Source organism: Amborella trichopoda, chromosome 12 (assembly GCF_054954075.1).
Source record: "Amborella trichopoda isolate Santa Cruz 75 chromosome 12, AtrichopodaSantaCruz75HAP2 v2.0, whole genome shotgun sequence".
NCBI lineage: Eukaryota > Viridiplantae > Streptophyta > Magnoliopsida > Amborellales > Amborellaceae > Amborella > Amborella trichopoda.
The window spans coordinates 197,289-222,280 of NC_142347.1; the positions used below are offsets into that span (position 1 = coordinate 197,289).

The 24,992-nt window shown below is 38.2% G+C and overlaps 1 protein-coding gene across 2 annotated transcripts; it reads left to right on the forward strand.

Annotated features, from left to right (window-relative positions):
- Positions 1 to 232: 232 nt before the first annotated feature.
- LOC18427422 (GTPase LSG1-1) lies at positions 233 to 12,654 on the forward strand. Of its 2 annotated transcripts, none has more exons than XM_088854545.1 (8): positions 233 to 442; positions 1,010 to 1,257; positions 2,245 to 2,343; positions 4,771 to 4,857; positions 7,711 to 7,804; positions 10,038 to 10,094; positions 11,003 to 11,082; positions 11,226 to 12,654. In XM_088854545.1, exons 2-8 carry the CDS (start codon positions 1,025 to 1,027, stop codon positions 12,379 to 12,381), a joined length of 1,806 nt encoding a protein of 601 aa, XP_088710671.1. In that variant the 5' UTR covers positions 233 to 442; positions 1,010 to 1,024; the 3' UTR covers positions 12,382 to 12,654. The 2 variants fall into 2 exon arrangements, with proteins under 2 accessions (XP_088710671.1, XP_006836535.1); XM_006836472.4 differs by having other exon boundaries at positions 233 to 303.
- Positions 12,655 to 24,992: the final 12,338 nt, after the last annotated feature.

Below are 24,992 nucleotides of genomic sequence, written 5' to 3' on the forward strand. Positions count from 1 at the left end.
CTATGTGTGACTAGAGATGGGGTCCTATTTTCACATGAATTGGTAATGGAAATTTTTTTCATTATGTATATTTATCGCGTACGCAGTATGCGCAAGAGTAAATCATAAACCCTAAGCCCAATGTGCGTTAGAGTAACACCTTTTTCACGTGAAAATATTTTCCTACCAACCAAACACGAAATTTGATGTTTAGGGCCGAAAACGAACTTCAAGCCATCCTTTTATTGTGGGCACGATTTTTGCGTAGTAGGTTTTCTCTCTCGAACTCAGACTCAAGACTCAGTGAAACAAATCAATAATCAGGTATGACTTCATGTGCTCTCAATGAAAATAAGAAAAACCATGATTTTTATACTTGAACCCTCCTTCGATTGATTAATTAGAACAATCATTCTGCAGTTCTCTCAAAATTGGATTCAGTCACTATTTGAAGAAAAAAAAGGTAGAAATAGAGAAAATCAAATATCAAAAGGAATTTTATCATCTTGCCTCTGCAATATTTTTTCTGATCAATCCAAAAAGCATATTAACCAACTCGAACTATTTTGAACAATAATTTTTTTAAGCAAACACTTGGAGAACTAGTTGTAATGGGGTTTCCTACTTTGTTGTTGTTGTTGTTGTTGTTGTTGCTATTGTTGTTGTCGTTATTATCATTATCATTGGGCTTTCACTAAGCTTATTGCGAAATTGGAAGAAAGGGGAGACATTCCCATTCTATGCCTTTGTGGTGATTAATAGAATACTTGATTGCTCTGCATATAGTGACTATAAAAAGCTTTTGTATTATCTCTCCTTCCAATATTTGCTAATTGTGTGTTTGCTTGTTTTTTGATTCTCATCTCATCAACAGCATAATCGATTCTTATTCCTTGAATCTCATCATCGACATAAATTTAAAGAGATTCTCATCTCTTTAAATTGTTTTATACTAGAAAAATAAAATTGAAGAGATTTTCATCTCTTTAAGTTATTTTACACTAAAAAACTTGAAACTGTGTGTTTGAAGGAGCATATCATCATCATGTCTAAGAACCACAGTGGGAAGTCAGGTATTGGGAGGGCCCTAGTGAAGCACCATAACCATTTGATTCAACAATCCAAAGAGAAGGGCACCTTCAATAGGAGGCAGAACAAGCAATTGCCTTTGGAGTCGGTTACAGACATCAAGGATATCGAGGCTGTGATTGAGCAGGCAGAAGAGGCTGGCCGCATATTTTCTTCCGCTAATCCCGACCCCGACCTCCTCATCAATCTGTGAGTTAACAAATTCGCTCCTTTAATAGCTACCAGATCACTTTTCAGAAATGATTGATGTTGTGAATTTCGATTCAAAATCTATGAATCCTTTAGTGTGTTCCATGCACAACAATACAAGCAGTAACATGTTTTGTGGCCTAAATCTAATGTTAGGACAATTATTGTCTCTTTATTTTGATGCTTGTTATTTGATATACATGCAAAGTGGTTGCATGATTTCCTCCTGATTTGCATGCAAAGTGGTTACATGATTTCCTCCTGATTGGTTGCATTCTCTTTACCAAGTGTATACAGTATACCAAATTTTGATGCATAAGGTTTCCTGTGATGCTTTTGCCACAACAAACTATTGAAAGAAGCTGCTTATCATTGTGAAAGGAGAATTAGCCTCCTGTCTCCTTTTGTCTTCTCCTAACATGTCCAATAAGGCTGTACATTCTTCTCCGATGATGTAGGGTTTGCCAAAGTGCATGTTAAGTGGATCCTATTCTTTGTATGTTTTTGGTGCTCGTGCAATCTATAAGTATGCATTCATGAGCACCTTTTCATACTTCCTTGGCAAGCAAGCATGCTTCAAGGTAAAGCTTACTGGATCAGGTTAGGTGCTTGATGTGAATGTGTGGGTGATCCGGATGAACATTTGATGAATGTTTATGCGTGGAAAGTCTCTTTCTCTCTCTCTTTTATTTTTTTGAGAGCATACACAAACCTAAATGTATGTTGCTTCTGTATGCAAGTACACATTTATTATGTTGATTCTATGAAGATTAATAATATATATCATTCAGATTACCGTTTTTTTGTGATTCTGTGCATGTATATGTCTTGGCAATGCTTTGTACTGGCTGTCATCATGTTTTCTTACTCATAATATATAATTAGTAAAAGGTTATTGTGATGAATTCTCTTTTCTTTCGCTGGGATATCTGCTAAGATAGTTATATAAGAAAGGTCTGTACTGATACCAAACCAAAATACTTTCAGTGATTTAAATTCTGAGAATGGCAATTTGACTGGGGATGAAAGGAGAGAGCAACAAAAAGAGGAGGCTTTGTATAGAAGCAATCTTAGAGTTCCTCGCAGGTGCACATCTCTCAGTCTTTCAAAATAATTTTTATATTTAACTGCTTTTGGTCTATGTCATTTGCATAAGGACAATCATAATGTATGATCCACATTTCGTGTTTGTTTCTATTTCTATAATGTGCTTGATATCTTGACATGCTTGACTCGTTTTTTTTTTTTTTTTTTTCTTTCTCTTGGCAACTTTTTAACCTGGTGTAGCTGTGCTTTGTTTCAAAAGTCAGCATGGACATGTCCATTTTGTTGTTGCAATGCTAATACTTGGTTGGTCGGGCACTAACAAGGATCTCGTCCAGAGATGAAGGTGGTAGATGCCAAATGTTTTGGTTCCCATAGACCATTTTCTTCTGTATTGTCCCTATTCATTTAGAACATGGCGATTCCTGACTTAATAGAGGTTTCCTTTGTCATCTCTGAATCAGTAAAAGGTCTCATATGTCACCTCCGCGGAAGATCTGTTTCCTGTCTGTGTTTTGGGATAATATAGAAAAGAAAGAAACAGCAAAATCCTGAAAGGTACCCATATGGATTGCTTTTGACTTAAGGAAAACATTAGGGATTATGTGACCATGTGGGTTGCCATATCGCCAAAGGTGTTTACAGAGGACCTTATACATGAATGAAAGCTGGTCGTTTACAGTGTCACTAACTGGGGCTGTGAACTGTGCCACCTTATGTCCAAACCTCATATTTGGCTGTAGTTCCTGGGAGTAGCTGGGTTGTCTGAGGTGGGTGATTTAGTAGAGCAACCTTGGTAGGACTTGAACGTTATTTACCGGGGATATGCATTTTAATGCTGTTGTAGAAGCAAGAGCCATATGGATAATGCCAATTTTATATCTGATTTCTTGGTCCACTAAGGTGATTTGCTTATCACAAGTCCAAGTATTCTTTTTCGTCACTAGATGCACGTTGGGATTGGCAAGTTAAGGATGACCATATTGATGGCAACAACTATCTATTGAAAGAAAGAGAGAGATAAAACTGACAAATCCTTGGAATTATCCATGGAGACATGACTAATTGATCCATCAACATTACCTGCTCTCACAGTAAAACTTTGTTCTACCAATTATAGCTTCTCAAATATTAATTAAGTCAACAATAGGACATCAATATCCTTGGCTTTCCAAGAGAGTCCACAATACAGCATCAGTATCCATGGGTTATCCGCGAGAGAACTGTTCACCTTTAGAGAGCTATTGTATTCCCTTGATGTCTAACTCGAGTAGCTTTTAGAAGACTCCATTAGCATAACCCTTGATGCCTCCCTAGGGTAAAATTTCTTTTATTTCCATATCTTTGAATATCCTTTCCATCCTACCCTTCTAAATCTTCTAGGTAAAATGGTGAAGAATCTCAAAATATCGATGGTTAGTACTATGTGATTGTATGGCGTTATCAAGCACAAAATAAAAATAAAATTGATTTAATTTTAAGGAGTTGCCAGATTTTGCATTCTTTTGTGGAAATCTAGCTAAATTACTAACATATTGATTTCAAATTTCTTTTCATTTTTCAAATCATTTAGTTTTCCCATATGATTTCCTGCTCCCACCAAAACATACTGTCCATTTGCTCCTGGGTCAAACCATGCTAGAAGTATTTTAGAGCCCAATTTTTGGGGATGTAAACCTCCTTGCACTTAGTGATCAATGTCCCAAAAGGAAAAAAAATGGACTGTGTAGCGCCCCAAAATATATCGTCATGAGATTGAATAGAGAGTCCATTTTTTTTGAGAGTTAGATCTAAGTGTTTAAGATCTCAAAATTTTATTTTTCTTTATTATTTTTTTAAAATAATGATCTAGTGATCCTCATGTAGGTCCGAAAATTTTAGATAGCTGTTTTGTTTGAGGGAATTGGCATACAGTATGTTCCTTGGGGAGAATGCTACATGTGTGCTTTAGTTTTCTTGATTTCTTTTTGTTTCCTTGATGCTTCCATCTGCCACTAAGCAGGTCAGGGCATTTACACTTGTGATGAGACTGCATAATTTTTTGACTACTTTACAGAATGTATCATATGATACAATGGCTGAGCATTGTGGTTTTAATGCTTTGTTCATAAGCAAAGGCATTGCTTGTTTGTATTTTTTCTTTGTATTGGTAGCCTTTCATAGCAACATGGTTATTAGATCATAAATACATAACTGGTTTAAAAATGAGATATGGAAAGTAAGATGAACAAATGAACTAGAGTGTGTACTTGGTTGGTTCTACATAGTACAAAAGCATTAGTGATTTATTGATGGATTCCTGGTCCATAATGTAGTTCTGTTTATAATAACACAGTTGCTTATGTAATTCATCCATTCCATATAGAAATCAATTTTAAGTGGATAATTCTTACAGTTGCCTCGGTCTTTTGCATCATTTTCTTCATTCGTTTGCAGCACTCTATTTATAACTGTATTCATGTTGTGCAGGCCACCCTGGAATCCAAGCATGTCGGTGGATGAGCTTGATGCCAATGAAAAACAGTCCTTTTTAACTTGGCGTAGAAGCCTTGCAAGGTCTGCTTCACTGTTTGTTTCTTAGAGTTAGCTTAATTAGCTCTATTTGAACTTAGCTTTGTCATTAGCAATCTCATGTAACTTTTGATTTCCTTCTTTACTATCTTCTTGTTTATTTTTTGGTAATGCGTTTGTAGTATTCATAAATGCTTTTTGTCTGAACCACCACCTAATGTGTCAATTCAGGCAAACTAATACCACTCCTACAGATTTATATTCTCTCTAGGTTCTGACGGGAATGTTTCTGTTCCTCATGATTTAAAGTTTTAACCTCTAAATATTCTTTTCTGAAGGGAAATATTTATTTCATTGTCGCAATCTATTTCAAAAAAAAAAAAAAAAAATCATCATCTGAACCAAATCACTTTTCATTTTTCTTTGTTTGTGCATATTGTTAAAAGTGGCATAGTTCCAGAGATATCATTCAGTTGTGTTGGCATTCTTCAATGAGTCTAAATACCTAGCCAACCGCACAATCACATTTAAGAAATCTTTTTATGATTCATGCCGCTAAGATACCTCTCACCAAATCCTTGAGAGAAAGAAAGAATTCATGTAATCCGTCTTACTTTACTGACCTCGAAATATTATCTATATGCCCACTTGAGTAAAGCTTGATATATAACTTCCTCTGTTAAAGCTCACACTGTTCATAAGGGGTTGAGCGGTGTTCTGAAACTGGAAGTGAGAGTTCCAGGCAGCTCTCTCTCTCCTCTCCTAGAAATACGTAATCAATATCTCAAGTACATAGCTAAGATGGATAGAGGTGGAAACAAGTGGTCAATGCTTCTCACCTGTACTACTTGTCAAACCATATCTCTACTCTCATCTCCAATCAAGGACAAAGTATTGCATTTAAGTTTTGCTGGTATAGAACAAATCCCATTCTATGCCCTCATAATTCTGCTATGCCTTCTTATATCTGATTCCTCAGTCATTATACTCACAACCTGTGTTTTAAATCTTGATGAACGTCCCTAGTATTGGATGAGTATCTAGACTGCACTTCTGGACTTATTCTAGTCTCTTAGAGACTCGCTCAAGTATTAGCAAGTTCTCTGGATTAGGATACTGAAAAGTGCCAAACTGAGTCTGTAATGCAACATGTTTTCCCTACAAAACCCAAGTGCAAGGAATATTTCTCCTCAAACACCAGTTCGACTTCCTTAGAAAGGTCTAGTTTATGGAACTAAATGTCGAACCCACAAGATTTTTGTCTTTGGCTTGCCAGCATCCTCCTATCTAACCGCATGGGACTTATGTATAAGGAAATCACCTATGGATTCTCTTGATTTATTTGTCTACCCCAAGCATTATCCTTAAAAGGGACATAATCACCACACACACACACATACACACACATACAGAGTATGTGTTTATATAAGATGTTAACATTCAACAATGAAAGGGTGCACCTTCAAACCCTGTTGGAAGATGCAATTTCGATGTCGAAAACCCCTGTGATGGGCTGAAAATTTGTTTTCACCCCTAATTATGAAATTTAAAACTCTAAAAATGGTGTAGCTCGAGCATATCTATAAACACTTGAAAATGGATGGTTCAAACAATATATTACAAGATGCACATTTTTTAGGATTTGAAACTCTTTTTTACCATATCCACACATCTTGAGGTCCAAATGATTAATTGGAGGGTTTTCTAGTGTTGGTGCAACCTTTACAGGAGGGGTTTTGAGGTGCGCCTTTATATATATATTATGTATAATATTTATGTCTGTGTGTGCGCGCCCTCGAGTGCATGTGTGTATGTACATATGCACATAGATACATATCATCATCATCATCATCATAGCCTTTTTCCAACTTTTTGGGGTCGATTGTGCAAATCCTGGTCGGCCATTCTACTCTATCAAGGACCATACTTTTAGTGAGGCCACAAGTCCTTAGATCTTTTCTCACTACTTCCAACCATGTTCTTTTGGGTGCGCACACACACACACACATATATATACATGGAGTATTTCTTTAATGTACTCAACATTTTTGGACACTTGATGCCCTTACCCCATAATGTAGTAACTTTTTTGTTTATATATATATATATATATATATATATATATATAGATAGATTAGGGTAAAATAGAAAATTTGGATAGAAAGAAAAACATTTTTTAAGTATGGTGGAGAATAACATCATCCACATGAGGTGTGACTTCACCCACATAAAGCATTAATAAATTTTAACCACTAATAGAATGCCATTAGTTTCTTATAGAAATATCTATTCTATCCCTCCTAATGACGAAAAATGCACTTGCTCAAAAAATTTGTATTACAAGGCAAGGGTATTGAGTGTTAAAAAATGTTGAGTATATTTAGGAAATATTCCTTGTGTAGGAGTGCCCTAACAAAACCCATATATGGAAGTACTATGTTGGAGTTTTTTGCCTACTCCTTGGTTGAGAGACATCTTCTTCATTGATAGAAGTCTTGGATACCCATATAGGATTACTGTTGAGATACAATTTAATAATATGTTTCCTTGTCTGGTGGATTTAGATTTTTGTGAATTGTCAAGATATGTTACCATTACAAATGAAGCATAAAATTGCTCAAATAACTATGAAAGGTTTAGATGATTATTTCATTGCCTGGAGAAAGTTGGGTTAAATCATTTGAACCTTGAAGATTCATCTCTAAAACATATGTAAGGATTTTTAAGGATGGTAAGCTTTTGATACCTAAATTTGTTGGCACTTTATAGATTTAAAAAAGATCAGTTGTTTCTCAATTGGGTTTGTGTTCATATTTCCATTTCGATATGGTTCAATGGGGTATCGGCCTTTTATTTCCATTGGACTGAAGATTATGATGTGGTTCTGTATTACTTCAGACTTGAGGAGAATGAGAAGCTTGTCCTCACCCCTTTTGAGAAGAATTTGGATATTTGGAGGCAACTTTGGCGTGTGCTAGAGCGAAGCGACCTGGTATATACTTTGTTTCCTCTTCAAATGGTTGTTTTTCTTTCACTTTGACTTTCCCTACTTGATGACTTTATTCAGGGAAGATTTTAAGCTAGTAGTGGTTTGATTTATTCATGTGCTATTTATGCAAAAATGATTTGAATGCATGTTACTGTGTTTAGTGTTTCAATTTTTTCATTTGTTTGCAGAAAAAAAAAAAAAATTTAATCTTCTATATATAAAGCAACGTGCCTTTCGGATATTGCTTCGAAGGCTATGGTTGACCAATTTAATATGCACTAGCCTTCATTTCAATCTTGCTCCAGCAGGAGCATTTTATACACTTACTCTATCAGTTTAAAAACATTATATTTTACATAGAAAAGCTTGACTGCCCTTGTCTTAATCTAGGCCCCCGGGGGTTCTAGCGCAGACAGCACCTAGGGAGCCAACCAGAACCTCAGGTGCCTTAAGGTTAAAGATATACACATATATGTATCATCCAAATTCACATATGCAGATATGTGTCAAATATGTATATTTTTATTCATTTTGTAAATATTCTAACTAAATATTTTATGCAAATATATGTGCATGAATGTGGAAAGACATTCAGATCATTGAAAATTTTGAATAATTGAGTACGAATTGTTTTGATTTGTAATAATTCATAAATCTTAAATATGTGAGTACGAACTGATTTGATTTGTAATAATGTATACAATATGTTAAATATAAATTATAACATGTAGTATACATTAGATTTATGAATTATTACATTCAAGAAAATTTAGGTGTGGCACCAACATGCGATAAAATAAGAGAGAGTAGACTTTGGTGGGCTGGCCATGTGTGGTGCATATCCAATACAACATATGTTAGGAGGTGCGAGTTAGTTCAAGTGGAAGGCTCAAAAAGGGCAAGAGGTAGGCCTAAAATGACATTGTTGGAAGTAGTAAGAAAAGATATAAGGACTTATGGTCTCATTGATGATATGACCCTTAATAGAGCAGAATGGTGGACCAAGATTTGTATAGCCGACCCCAATTAGTTTGGAAAAGGCTTTGACGATGATGTTAAATGTAAATTGTTAAATCTAGTTTAGGTATTAAACTAACTACTAATATTATAATAAGTATTATTTATTAACTAACTAACAATTAAGTAATATCCAAAATCCAAAATCACTTAAAATACAGACACTGAAATAGTGATGAACAAGTCCATAGTGTAGTAGTATCCGTACTCCATATTCCATAGTTCGTGAGTCATACAATCATAGTCATGAACTCCAAGTCTCAAATAAAACTACTCCAAGTCTCCAATAAAACCAATACAAAATGACGCAATTCAAAAGATGCAATAGAAAAGAAACGAATGAGGATTTCATTTTTCAAAGAAAAAGAAAAAAAGACCCAAAATGCCCCTTTCAGAATCAAAGCCACCCAAGACACCATAGCTTCACTAGTCCCTTTCTCTTGGGCCATGTTGTACTTTCTTGTTCTTTGTTCAAATTTTTATATTTTTTTTAAAAAGATCATCGTATGCACAAAGGAGGAAACAATATATCATGATCTTGATTGTTTATTCGGATGAAGATTAACCCATACGGGCCTCAGTATAGTTGGCGTTGTTCAGAGCTTTAAATAATGCAACTTGACTGGGAATTGGCTGAATCAGTTGCCATTGGCTTGGTGTTATGTTGAGTCCCACATCATTTTAAACTTTGGTTTTAACTTGGAAGGATGTTGTCATGTCAAAGAACGTCAGTGTTTGCATGCAATCAGGGTTGCAGAAGAATAAAATGGTATTTTTATTAAAAGAAACATGTATGTCCTTGTCATGCATACTAAGAGAGCTTGCAAGCATGTGTTATTTTTGAGATAAGTGATGATACTTATAGGGAAACATATACATTCTTGTTATAAGAAGATTAGAATTGGGTACAGTTACAGGTAAAATTTGTACACAGCAATGAATAAAGAAATGTGCCCATTGCTCTATACAACTTTCTAATCAAGACCTCTAATTATTTCATGACAGGATGTAACCTAGACGCCTATTGCCAATTAAGCTATTGTTTTCTGACAGTTGGTATTATTTCCTCCCTGTCCTTGTAAAAAGACGACTATCTGATCTGCTTGTGTTGTACTTTTTGTTTGTTACAGCATGACGTAGTTCCTGCCTTCTCTAACTATCTATGTTTATTCTTCTGCAATTTCAATGAAATTCAATGACATTATTGTGTTCTTGGCAGGTAGTGATGGTTGTTGATGCTCGGGATCCATTATTTTATCGATGTCCCGATCTTGAGGTATGATTCCTCGATGAAGCACTATGCATTATGGATACTATCTTGCTGGCTTTTACAAAAAAAATTAGTGTTGATCTCTGGAATACTTTGTAGTGTTAGAGTGCCTTTTTGTTTGTTGAACTTGAATATGGTATTGTGGTCGCCTTTTTTTTGTTTATATCATGTTTTTATCTTTATTATTTTGAAGTCACAAGGAATATGGTTCAAAAATGAAAAGAGACTAAAAAGAAACAACTCTGGGAAGTGATTATTCCAGAATCTTCCTCTTTTATGTTCCTATCCTTCCTTAGTCCTGCTACCTCTCTGCTTGTGACAGTTACTCCAACCCTGTAAGGGTCTCAACATGATGTGGCAGGGAGAAAGATTCGAGTCCACCGTGTGCCGCCTGGGCTGAGGCAATCATGCACCACAGACCTGCAAGCCCTTCCCTCTAATCTCCTCTGCGAGCTTGCAGTTCTTTTATGTGCATCTCTAAAGTGGATGCTCCACTCCAACAGGATACCCTAAGTACCTACCTTTTCCATCACATACTGCCCAATAGTTTGTTAGGGAATGTATGACACGACCAAGATGGATACCATGTGAATGAAAGAGAGATGTTTATATTCATGCTTTGATGAAAAATAGTTAAGTATTACGAATCATTCTTATGTGGCCTATCTGATTATCCAGGCACACACTCTGGTCCTAATGTGCCAATCATGTCATCATATAAAAGTTTTTACTTTCTAAAAGTATAGTCACTACTATTTCAGGTGTATCTGTGGCAAGTACGCAGTTTTTCTTATTGTTCTATTTAGTGGATGGAGTTTAGAGAATTGATCAGTTGCATGCATAACTGAAGTGGTATCTTCCATCACTTAGTATGAGCATTTCAGGCATCTTTACTCATTTTTTGCAAATTCCAGGCTTACGTGCAGGAGATTGACAAACACAAAAGAACATTACTGCTTGTCAACAAGGCAGATCTGTTACCATCTGATGTCAGGTTAAAATTCCTGTTCTTAATTATACTATGCGTGCTTAATTTGTCACAGTATGGTTTGTCAGGTTAAAATTCCTGTTTTTAATTATGCTATGCATGCTTAATTTGTCACAGTATGGTTTTTCTGATTGGGTCTTTTTCTACAGAGAAAGCTGGGCAAAATACTTCCATACGCATGATATACCATTTATATTCTGGTCTGCTAAAGCTGCATCAGCTGCTCTCCAAGGTGAAGTTTTAAGTGGTGATTGGGATCATCATGACCAAAATGCAAATGCGAAGGTGTACAGCAAAGAAGAGCTTTTGGCTCGCTTACAATCTGAAGCAGAGGCTATTGTAACTGCAAGGATCGGGGATGCCGAGGAATCACTTGAAACTCACTCTCCAAAGGGCAATTTGGTGGGTTTTCCTGATTCTAAGCATGTCACCGTTGGTTTTGTGGGTTATCCAAATGTTGGGAAAAGCTCAACAATCAATGCACTAGTTGGTGAAAAACGCACAGGGGTTACATCAACCCCCGGAAAGACAAAGCATTTCCAGACTTTTATACTTTCTGATAAGCTCGTCATCTGTGACTGCCCTGGCTTGGTGTTCCCTTCTTTTTCTAGTTCTAGATATGAGATGATCGCTTCGGGTGTTTTGCCCATCGACCGCATGACCGAGCACAGAGGTGCTGTGCAGGTCGTCGCGAATCGTGTCCCTCGAGCTGTGCTCCAGGATGTGTATAACATTGCCTTACCGAAACCAAAGGCATACGAGCCACAGTCTAGGCCACCTTTGGCTTCGGAGTTGTTGGGGGCTTACTGTATGTCTCGTGGTTATGTTGGTTCTAGGGGATTGCCCGATGAAACAAGGGCGGCAAGACAGATATTGAAAGATTACATTGACGGGAAGCTACCGCACTATGAGATGCCTCTGGACCATCATCCTGTTTCCTCGACACTTGGTGAGGAAAATGGAAACCCCAATGGTACGTATCTTTCTTTTGATAGGGAAGATGGTTTTCACATCTCTTCATGCAGCACAATAGAGGACCAAAATGCACCACCTTCCAATGATGTTGATGATATTGAGCATGTGTTGAAGGAGCTTGACTCTTTCGATGGCTCTTTTAGTGGTACTGCGAAAGAGAAGAAGGCAGCTCCCCAGAGGGCTTCTCATAAACTTCACATGAAGCCTGCTAGGAGGAAAGACCGCTCGTGGAGGGTTGGGAGTGACGGGAGTGATGGGATGCCCATGGTTGGAGTGTTCCAAAAGGAGGTCAGTTATGGGGCTGCAAAAACATCTTCAAAGTTTTGTTGAGCTGCCTTTGGGAAGAAGGTTGCATGCCGTCTCAGAAGCTTTCTCGAGTTGCTTCTTGAAAATGCGAAGTATGTGCTGTCTTGCAGTTGATTGGACGTCATACTATGGTTAGATTTGAATCCATGATAAAGGCTTGTAAGATATAAGAACTTTTATTTAATAATCTTTCCCTTTCTTGTTTTTCACTTTCTATTTCTTAGTTTAGGTTTTGACATATTGTGGCCCTCATGTTCTTACCTTATGGAAGCGGCGAAGATCTGCATTGAATTTTCATTTTGATCTTTGTCTGATTGTACTACTGCAATTACCATTACAGTAGTACTGCAATTACCATTGGTTCGCATCCCACTTCTGCAGCAATTATGTTAGGGAGAGGAATTTGAAAATTTGAGATCCTTAACTTTGGCGTCAAATGCGCTGTGATTTTGTCTTGGAAACGGTTGACTTGGGCTCAATGAAAAAATGTTTTTCTTGCTATTAATTTTCTTTTCCAAAAATGCACAAGTGCGTAGAAAATCAGACTGGCGGGTGCAAATAGAAGCCCAGATAAAAAAAGAATTGGACGAATCGTATAAATCTAGGGAACAGAAATCCCCCAATTTTTTTTTGAGATGATATATGATAAAAGAGAAGATGTGAATTTTTCGGGGGAGATTCAACATTGCATCTCTCTCCCCTTCCCCCCTTCTCTCTCTATGGATCACTTCAAGCGTTGTTTGAATGTCCTGATTTTTCGAGTTTAGAATAAACTATTCATGGGCACCTTTTTGGGAATTATTGTCAAAATGCCACATGGTGGGAATTTAACATGTCATTTTGGCGAAAATATTATTAGCATTATCTCAAAATCGATTTTTATATCTAATTATAAAATTTTAAACTCCAATGAATGTGAAAATCAAGTAGATATATAAACATATGAAAGTTTTGAAAATGGACGGTCTAGATAAAGTTTTGCAAGATGTACTATTTTTTAGACTCAATATATATATATATATATATATATATATATATATTTTCATATTCATACGTCTTGATGTTGAGATGACTAATTAGAGGTTTTTTCAATATTAAAACAACATTTTCTAATGGATTTTGAGGTGCATCTGTAATTTGACATTTTAAGGATACGACCTTATATAAACTTTTTTCAATACGTATAGACGAAAACGAATAGTGATTTCGCCTACCTTCTTCGCTGTCAAAAGTTCATTGCATGGTTACAATTGTTTGATAGTGTTTTATTTTTTATTTTATTTTTTTACAAATTAGAATGATCAGAAATTTGAAGCGTATGTAGATATTAGTGAGGTGCACGTAATAAAAATATAAAAAAAATACTTTATAAAAACAAAATTGACCAAAATACTCCCGAAACTTTTCGGGGGTATTTTGATCATTTTTTTCATGTAAAATATTTTTTTGATATTTTTCGTAGATTCATCTATTTTTTATGAACACACGTTTCAAATTTCAGGTCATTCTAATTTATAGAAAAATAAATAAAAAAAGAAAAACTACCGAATAATCGTGACCGTACGATGAACTTTAGACGGTGATGAACGTAGGCAAAATTACTATTCATTTTCTCCTATAGGCGTTATATATATATATATATATAAATGCTGGGATTAGCCTACTAGCTCATATGAATATATAAACCCAAATTGAATCTGGGCCGATCTGACGGTCACGATCCCATTTTGTATTTGAAATTTAATTTAATTTTTTTATATATATAGGGAGAATTTATAATTCACAACCTTTTAATTTATAAAAAGTTAATATTAGAGTGAGTTGTGAATAATAGATTTACTAACTACATGTTTCTTTAAGTTGTTGTTTTTTTTTTTTTAATTTATGTTTTACGCATGTAAATATTATTAAACACTAAGGGTATTTTTATCATATTCATGATGAATAAATTTGAAATTTTTACTCTAGGATAAAAGTACTATATATATATATTTTGATAATTTATTCTAAAATAAAATTTTACGATACTAACTTTTAAACTAGGATACGGTTAGTGGGCTTGACAATAAATATATATTTTAAATAATTTGATCCTAAGTTTTAAAGAACATTTAGTCTTTAAGATGGATGCTTTATATCTCTGGACTGCATGTTATATAAATTCGATCTAAGCCGCATGAAACAATTGTTCTTTAAAATATTATTATAATTTTATAAATATTTTAAGTTTACCTTTAATTAATGTTTAAATCATTCTCCAAATTTAATTTATGGGGAGAGATAGAGCTACTTCCGTGGTTGGAGTGCAGAGAAAGGAAAACATGTGGAAAAACTAAATCTCTCTAAAGCCATGCGATACCCCTCTCTCACTCTCTGTCTCTGAAAAAATTCCATCCTATCCTAGGGAAGTGATGGACACTGTGTCCCATACCAGACCATCGCTAAACCCAGTCTTTTGTTGCAACAACATTCTCTTCAGGCATTCCCCGTACTTCCCGCCCCAACGACGCTATGTTGAGGGAATTGGGTGCTCTCCTTGGCAATTATCAGCAACGAGTAGGAGGAGAGTGGAGACTAAAAAAGGAGTGTTGGTTGTGCCAAGAGCAGGTGGGGGTCCTCCCAGCAGCACCATTCTCATATTTGCGTTTGTGTTCCCTCTCTCTCTCATCGCCATCACCGTCCTCACTTCCATCAGGATTGCCGACAAGCTCGACCAGCAGTTCCTCGAAGAGGTTGCGATCTCTCTTACTCTCTCTCTTTCCAAATCCTTCCAATTATATGCTTTTATAACAAAATTATTCTCTCTCATTCGTATAATGTTATATTTCTCGATGTTCTCTGTGATTGACTGCCAACAGTTGTGTAATATCTTTTGTTAGCGTTGTTCTTAATGGCTGTATACAAGTTTACATTTATACTAGATTCTCAAAGATGCATTTCCTCCGCTTCTGCAGCTTATTTTATTGTATGCAGGTCCTAAAGTGCAAACGAGGAATGAATAGAAACATGAAATGATTTGAGAATCTATCCTCATAATCCATCCAATTCAATGGCCCAGAACTCGTGGTGATGGTGATGGAAACGAGTTCATTGCGCCCTACAGGAAGCCCATGAAATATGGCCTTCTCTGTCCAAATCCCAAGGGGTTTACATTTACTTTCTTTGTAAAATTTCTACCCCCGACATATTGTATGATCCATGAAGTTGAAATCCCAAGAATGAGCCCAATCACCTCACATACATATGGCTCCCCAAACGCCAGCTACCATTGAAACTGGAAAACTAGACAAAATGTGTTAACAATGACATATTGGCATGTTATCTCCTAGCAGTTAATAGCATAGGTTAAAAAACCACGTTTGGTGAAAATAAAAGGAAATAAAAATTGTGCAGAAAAAAGTGCAAAACACTAGTATTTAAGTCGGCAATTGGTTACATCTAGAAACCTCACATATATTTACTATCTATCTGTCTATAGCAGCCTCCATATAAAGAAACCAAAAAAAGACACCCACACGAAGAAACCTCTATCCCCTCCTTCTAGGTTTTAGAATGGTTCTCTCTCTCATTGAATCACCTGACTTTTTCCAGATCATCATCGATTAAAACTCGACAAGAGTAGGATCTCCATAATATTAGAAAAGGAGGTGATTATCCATAATATCAAGTTCCCTAAATAATGGAAACTTGACTTTACCGTAATATTCTCCCACTTTAAGACATGTTGTCATTCTGACTAATTTGCTTCAAGAAATCCTTGTGCAATAGTTACCAATCACCAAATAACCTCAATCCTAAAGGAACTTTTGTAGGAAGTACTTTCTCAAAAAAAAAAAAAAAAAAAAAAAAAAAACCGTTCGTAGGAAGTGAACTTTCCCTTTTCAATGGGTTCAGTCAACATCATTATCATCATCATTAGAGCCTTTTCCCAACAGTTTGGGATCGGCCATACGAATCCGGGTCCGCCATTCCGCTTTATCAAGGACTATACTCTTAGTGAGGCCATAAGTCCCGATATCTTTTCTCATTACTGCCAACCATATCCTTTTGGGCCTACCCTTTGCCCATTTTAAGCCTTCAACTTGAACCAACTTGCACCTCCAAACAAGTGCCGTACTGGGTTTGTGCTGCACATGGTCAGCCCATTTAAGTCTACTTTCTCTGCCTATTGGAGCCACACCTAAGTTCTCTCGAATGTAGGGCTGCGAAAACATATGTATTGGATATCCATATGGATTTTCCGTAATAAAATTGATATTCGTTAGATATGAATTTTAATCTATATTGATTATCTACATTGATATCCGTTGGATATCAATATGGATTTTCTATAATAAAATTGTCCATCATCTACCACATCATGAAAAAGTGATGTAGGATATCAATATGCTTAAGTTTTATCAATGAGAGTTGGATTCTTGCAAAATACTAGGCACTTTGGCTATCACAACGACATGGTATCCCTTCTTGTACAACTCATAATTCTCAATGTAACATGTTTAGCCAAATTGCTGCTTTAGTTGGTGCCTCTGCAAAGACAAAGCCACCAGGGACTATGACCTCGATAGTCAACTACTCCACCTGCCAAAGAAAAAACATACCTAGCAGTAGACCTTTTATCCATGTCACCTGCAAAATCCCCATTAGAATACCTAGCAACTTTCAAAATCCATTGCACTATCCAGCTACCAACATTACAAGTTCCCTTCAAATAACAAATATCTACTTATAGTGATCCAATGACCATGGGGTACGATTTGCCATGTATCTACTTACAACTCCCACCATTTGTGCCATGTTAGGTTTAGTGCTAACCTTGGGAAGCATGAGGCTTTCTACTGCTGATTTGCTTAGTGCATTCAATGGATAAACTTTTAACAAGTACTATACTTAACCCACATTGGGGATAGTCCTATCGTATTAACCTGGATTTTACTTCTAACTTCTTGGGAATTTCACCTTATTATCACTTAATATCATATTTTATGTAGTTTTACTACATCCGTCACTTGGGATTTCATTCATAGAATACTGTGGTTTCGCTATTCAACCACTATGAGAGTTATTGAGACAAGGCTTGAAAGGCTGCATTTCGTAACACCCCACTTGGCCTTGGGGCATTTATCATCTTCTTTCTTCGTAAACCCTAATTGCACTCCATGTTTCTCCAACATGCCCCGATTTAAAGTTTTTTAGTCAGGTTAACACCAATCATTTTGGGAGTGCATCACCACAAAGGGCTGGGATTGAGATCCCAAACGGTTGGAGCCGAGACACCTAATATTTGGGGATCTTTATCCCTAACATATGCATTGTATAGACGACATTCACAACCATAGGGATCTTTTAGCCTTTCATGAACTCCTGCTCTCAATACAACAACTTTGACTTGGATATAGGATTGACACTACAATGCTTAATGGCAATACTAGAAACTATTTAGTTATCATGAAATTTTATCAGTTGGACTGTGAGTTGTGCACTCCAAATTTGAAACCATTCAGAAGCTTTTCATACAAACAATCCCATGCACTCTTGTTTCACATTGCATACTTGTAAGACTTCTCGAGTCAGCAAAATTAAGATTGTAATTAAGTAATCCCTATCTGAAGATAGAAATTTTATAAAACTGGTTCTTCTTGATTATACAAAAGGCATATATTTGGAAAAGGCTTTCCCTATTAGTGGGATTGGAGTCAAAGGTGAGCCTTATACCATGTGATGAATACACATGTGTTGGACATGTTTTGGCATGTTAGACACCCACACATCTATATTTTGACACTCATCAACACTTCTTGGAAGTACTGTTAGGTGTGTCTTTAACTTTTCCATGCCGGACACACAAAATATGGTGTGTAGGGTAATAGGCCAAGGAGCCAATTGATGATGTATAGCCTTCCAATCAATCTCATTGCGTAAGAAATTGATATACTAGTATTGGGAATGACCTACTGAGCCATACAATAAATCATGCTCTTATACTTGGTGAAATCAATTTGCAGTGCTTCATTTTCCATGCATAGCAAGTGTATTATCTGATGTCATCTAGTTTGCCATGATGTGGTTCCATTCTTTTTTTCTCTTTCATAGTAGCCAATGTTTTTAAAATCGGTGATCCAGATCGGAACCGGCTGATTTGGATCGGGAATTGGTCAGGCTAATCTAGATCCAACAAAATATTAGGAATGGGCTGGTTCCCTCTTTAAACTAGTGGGTTCACTAACAGAATCGGCCGGTTCTGTCAGTGAATCGGATGGTTCTAATGTGAACCGGTTTAAAAAAATTGATTTTTTTTGTTTAAGGGAGAGGGGGTGGTGGGACCGGCCCTCCCTTGTCTTTATGTGGCTTTTTAGATTTGGAATTTTTTTATTGAAGTGAGAGGCGGTGATGGGGCCCGCCCTCCCTTATCTTTAAATAATTTTCTAAACTTTCCAAATTTTAATTTTTTTCTATTGGTGAGGGGTGGCCACTCATGTCCCGTAGGAACACGTGCTTTCACCTGCACATTTGAAGTTTCCCCACCTTCATGAGAGCATGTGATAGCAGTTTTTTTATAAGCCCATGCCCCCACTTAATTCTTCCGAATGCCTGATGTGGGACTAAAAGGAAAGGCATTAAAACATTCGAAAAGAGAAATGAAGGGGTGTTCAAATTTCTAAGATGCAGAGAGAAAAAATCAACTTGAGAAAAAACCATGCTCTTGTAACGTGTTTAGTGGGAAAATGATTTTTAGAGGCATTTTACAATCATCACGAGAGAGAGAAAACAAGATAGTTTTTACAATCATCATGAGAGAGAAAGCTGTGTTCGTTGTTCTTTGGAGGCAAATGATTGTAAAATGGCTATAACAACAGGATTGGCGATTGAAAAATTCATCTGAGATTTTTTCCATCAATTTAGAATTTGTAAAAGGGCTGTTTGTTGAAGAAATTTGCCATTTGGAAGGGGAAATATTGGTTTTCTAAATAAATTTATTATTTAATGTTATAACATCTAATTTTCTGCCGATATTTTTAATCATATATTGTAGAAGTGTTTTTTATTTTCTTTTTGGATCATGTTTGATGGAATATTGTTTTATTAAGATGAATAGTTTGGATATTAGAATGAATATGTAGTATATTATAATTGTACATTAATAATACAAATCTTGTAATTTATTTATTCTAAATTACATAATGTATTATTCTTTATTATAGATGTAAATAAGGATTTTTTTATATTAGAAGTTATTAAAAACTATTATTGAATTTACTTATTTTTGTACCTTGCCACCCTTTTCATCTGAAATCTGCCTCCTTCTCCCTATGGACTTTTACCCCTCCCCCTCGCCACCTCTTCCTCTTGTTACCATCCCCCCCACTACTTTCTCTGATGCAGGATCCTCCTCTTCAAACCCCACCCCCTTCCCATCTCAATATGTTGATTCTGATTACATCAATGTGGTCGACCGCGGCTGGGGCATCATGAAGGAAATCTTCAGGGTTATGGGCTTTCCCCATGAAGGCCCGGAAGGGCCTCTCCTCAGTTTCTTCTAGGTGGATGCAAATAGTGGGCTCAAGGGGAGACTCGAAGGTCAAAGAGAGGTGATGAACCTCTACACTGGTATTAACTACAACTGTCAAAACCCTTTGGTGCCACCTGCCTTTGCTCCGAACTCGGCCACAACTTCGGACCCTCCACTCAGAAGGTTCCCTAGACTGGCCACCACCCAAACTCCCCACATTCCCTTATGAAGATTCTTTCTTGGAATGTTAGGGGTTTGGGACAAACCCTTAAACGTAATGCTTCTCGGGACTTAAGTGTGAGGCACTGTCCTGCTATCCTGGCACTCACCGAAACCAAGCAACCCAATCCCTCTTTGCAGCTAGTTCGCCAGGTTTGGGGTTGTAGACCCTGTCAATGGGTGTCCCTACACTGCTGGTGCCTTAGGGGGAATATGGGTCATCTGGAACCCATATGAGCACGCCCTCATCAGCTCCCATGTTGGGGATTTTTCTGTCATAGTCTTCTTAACCAGATCTACAGATGGCTTCCTCTGGAAATTTACCGCTATTTATGGCCCCAATGCCATTGCCCTTAAACCCACCCTCTGGAATGAACTGGATCTTGTTGTATCTCTCCCCCACCCCTCATGGTGCCTAGAGGGGGACTTCAATATTACAAGGTGGTCTCATGAGAGAAATTCGAACTCCAACTTCTCTGAAGGGATGCGGGATTTCTCAGACTTTATCTCCCGAAATGAACTCATAGACATCCCTCTCCAAGGTAACCTTTATACATGGTCAGATCACTGTAGCCTACCTTCCTTATCAAAACTTGATGGGTTCCTTTTCTCTCTGGATTGGGACGAAGCCCTCCCAGTCTCCCATGCCTCTGCCCTCCCAAAACCCACCTCTGACCATTGTCCGATCATCCTAGACACCCAAACTGTGGCAAGTAGCCCAAGACCCTTCCGCTTTGAGCTGTCTTGGCTCGAAGAAGGTTCTCTTTCTTCTTTCATCTCTGCGTGGTGGTCGCCTTTCTTTCTGGGAGGGCAGGCTACAAACTTCAAACCAAAATTCAACTCTTGAAGGCTTCTCTCAAATCTTGGAGCAAAACCCTCCCTGGAAAATTTTCCCAATTGAAGAACACACACTTAGCAGCTATCCAAGCCCTTGACTTAGGTGAAGAATCCCATCCTCTGTCCATCTCAGATTCACAGCTTCAAACCCAACATAAACTAGATTACTTCTCTGCCCTTAAGAAAGATGAGATTTACTGGTACCAGAGATTTAGGGTCAAATGGCTGCACGCTGGGGACCACAACACGGGGTTCTTTCACAGGATAGCCAAATGTCGAAGAAGGGACAATTCCATCTCCATCATTAAGGATGGAAACAGGGTCTTGGACCAACCCCTTGACATCGAATTGGCCATCCTCTCCTTTTTTCAAAATCTTTACAAGACTCCCCTCACTTCCAAACCCAAGATGGGGGATATTCAGTTCCTAACCATCACAGACAATTGGATCTGGTGGCTGGAACATCCGTTTATTGAATCTGAAATCCTGGCCTTGATCAAGGACCTCGGAAAAGACAAAGGTCCTAGCCCTGACGGTTTCCCAGTCGCCCCCTTTTTGGCTTTTTGGGAAACCTCTCGGCCAGATCTCCTAGACTTCTTCAATGAATTCTTCCATAGAGGTATCCTTCACAAAGAGATGAATGCCACCTTTATCGCTCTTGTCGCCAAAAAAGAAGGCGTTGAAGAACTGAAGGACTTTCGGCCGATCAGTCTGATCAACTCAACCTACAAAATTCTGGCTAAAGTGTTAGCCTCTAGACTCAAAGAGGTCCTACCTCTTGTGATCTCTCGCTCTCAGAGTGCCTTCATCAAAGGGAGGCAGATTTTGGACAGCGTCCAGGTGGCGCACGAATGCCTTCATCCTAGGCAGTTGGCCAAAAAACCTAGTCTAATCTTCAAGATTGACTGGGAAAAGGCCTACGACCATGTCGACTGGTCTTTATTGGACGAAACAATGGCAAGGATGGGCTTTGGGGTGCGCTGGAAGACCTGGGTGAGGGGTTGCTATTCTCACCCCTTCTTTTTTGTCCTCATGAATGGAGTCCCTAAGGGTTTTTTTTCCTTCCTCTAGGGGCCTTCACGAAGGGGACCCTCTGTCTTCCTTCCTCTTTGCTATTTCAGCAGAATTTTGTAGCCAATCTATATCTAGAATGTACCAGGCAGGTCTACTTTCTGGCTTCAAAAGTTGCCCAAGAGGCCCTGTGGTCTCTCACCTCCAGTATGCCGAGGACACGTTGGTGTGCATAGATGCTGCACCAGCTGAAATTGAGGCCCTCCACCCTTTCCTCAAATGCTTCGAATATGCCACAGGGTTCAAAGTCAATATGGAGAAATCCACAATGATAGGGGTAGCACTCATCCAAACTGAAACCAGAGCTCTTATTCCTGAATGGGAGTGTAAAGTCGATGACCTGCCTACTAGTTAACTTGGTATGCCGTTGGGGTTAGGGAAACCCAAAAAGAGGCAATGGTCCCATATCATTGATAAAGTCGACCGTCGCCTGGCGGGTTGGAAAGGAAAATACTTGTCTTTCGCAGGAAGAAATACTCTCATCAAAGCCACCTTGGCCAACACTCCGGTGTATAACATGCCCCTCTTCCACATGCCTGCGACAATAGCAAGTCGTCTTGAACCCATGAGGAACTTTCTCTGGTTTGGGGAAGCATAATCGAAGAAATTCCACCTCATTGCTTGGGAAAACGTTTGCCAACCGAAGCGCCTTGTTGGTCTTAGTATTCGTTCACTCAGAAAACAAGACTCGGCCCTTCTTGGAAAATGGTGGCGGCGTTTGGCGACTCATAACAACTTGCTGTGGACAAAAGTTGTGCGGCACAAGTACAGAATCCCATCCAAAGCATGGCTTCTAGAGGGTAGCACTCCTAGTAGACCTTCTGGGGCCTGGAAGTCTTTCCTTTCCTCCCTTTCCAGTTTTCGCAGATGTATCAGATTCCACTCTAGGGTAGGCCACAGAGTTCTCTTCTGGTCCGACCTGTGGTTGGGTCATACACCCTTAAGGGAACAGTTTCCTTCTCTATTCAACTTAGCCACCAACCTCTCCTCCTCGGTCGCCGAAGAGATGAATGTTTTTGGCAACCGAAGGGTTTGAACTCATCATTCAGATGAACCCTGTCTGAGTTTGAATTGGTGGAGTTCATGTCTCTGTCTTCTCCTTTGCACTCCTCTTTCCTTGCTGTTTCTGGCCTTGACAATCTCGTTTGGACCCCTTACCCCCTCTGGGTTATTCACGGTAACCTCTTTCTACAGAAAACTGTTGGAACCTCCCCCCTTTCCTCACTCCCCACCATCTGTGATCTCTAAACTGTGGTCATCCATAGCCCCCCCCCCACAAAAAAAAATACGATCTTTAAACAGGAATAGCGGGATCCGAAAAGGCTCTCACAGTCGACCACCTCCAACGAAGAGGAATTCCAATCCCAAATCGTTGTGTAATGTGCCTTTGTGAAGAAGAGACTAACCCTCATCTCTTCATCCACTGTAACTTTGCACTTGACCTGTGGGGCAGGATTCTTCGCCTCTTCGGCCTTACACCTTGGCTTCCATTCCAGATCTGTTTAAACTCTCTGCGGACACCCCTTGGCCAAAGGCAGGCAGAACCTTATGGTGGGCCTCCATTGCGACAACCATTTGGGTCATTTGGACCGAGAGAAATTTATGAATTTTTCAGGGTACCCATTGCGATAATTCAGCACTCTTCCACAATATCATTCCCAGGTTATTTTATGGGCCTCCTACAACGAGGAATTTCACGGGGTTTCGGCTTCGACCTTCTTGCAAAACTGGGCCAAAATCATTTTTTTCAATTCCCTCGGCCTTCTCATGCTTCAAATTGGGTCCCACCTCCGGAGGGCATTAGAAAACTCAACTTCGACGATTGCTCCCTAGCCAACCCTGGACCAGCAGGAGTTGTTGGGGGGGGGAGGGTGGGGGTCTGGGCTTCTTTAGAGACCATCTAGGCAATATTTTGGCATCATTATCCGAGAGCATAGGCCGCGCTAATTCCCAATTGTCCGAATCCGTGGCCCTTCTCACCGGACTCAAACTGTTCAACCACGACTGGGGCCACTCTCTTACAATAGAAGGAGATGCTCAAAATGTTATCTCTTGGGCTGCCGGTCATACTTTTCCACCATGGTACCTTGCCTTAATCTTTGATGAGATCAGGCATATTTGTAGGGATATTGTCATATCATGGATGCATATCTGGTGGACGTCTAACTCCTATGCGGACTAGATGGCTAAGGAGGGTGCGCTATCGAACTCCTGAGAGTATGGAGTGTTTGACCCAAGTCACCCAGGCTTTTTGGGCCCTAGTGGTTCTCCGGTCTTCTCTTTTTGTACATTTTGTAATGGGCAGTTTCAAAAGCCTCACACATTTTTTGTACTAGGGCCTCCTTTAGGGTAGCCTATTTTTTGTCGAGGGACCCGGTCTGCGGGTTACCTCGAAGGTCTACTGTATTCCCCCTACTTCAATACAACTGTTAACATGTTAAAATAAAATAAAATACATAAATAATTGTAGACGAATAATTCTAATTTTAGAGTACAACACTACATTAGTATTGTATATATGCAAACGAGATCTGAAATATTCACTATTAAGAAATATTCATATGCTCTATTTTGGACCATGTATTCATATCCATTATGATTGTAAGCTCCTTTCTTCCAGTGATTTCAATGTAATGGTTAACTGACATCCAAATAGGGAAACATTGTCTCGATATTTATGTATTTTTATAAAATAATGAAAGCATATGCACAACCCCTTTTTTTTTGAGAACTCACTATTTTTATGGATTCTTAGTGATTTTTTATTATTGTTTAAGGCTGAATCTGGCTGATCTGCCCGATTCTTAGATCCAGGTCGCCGATCGGACCTGGTTTTTCAAATGGACAATCCGGGTGACCGATGCATTTTTTAAACCTTGACAATAACCATGCACAATGATATCGATGATTTTATAATGACCCAACTAAAGTTAGCTAGTTTGACCAGTTTGGACTGTAATAAGTTAATTATTTATTCCTGTTTTTAATGACATAGAAC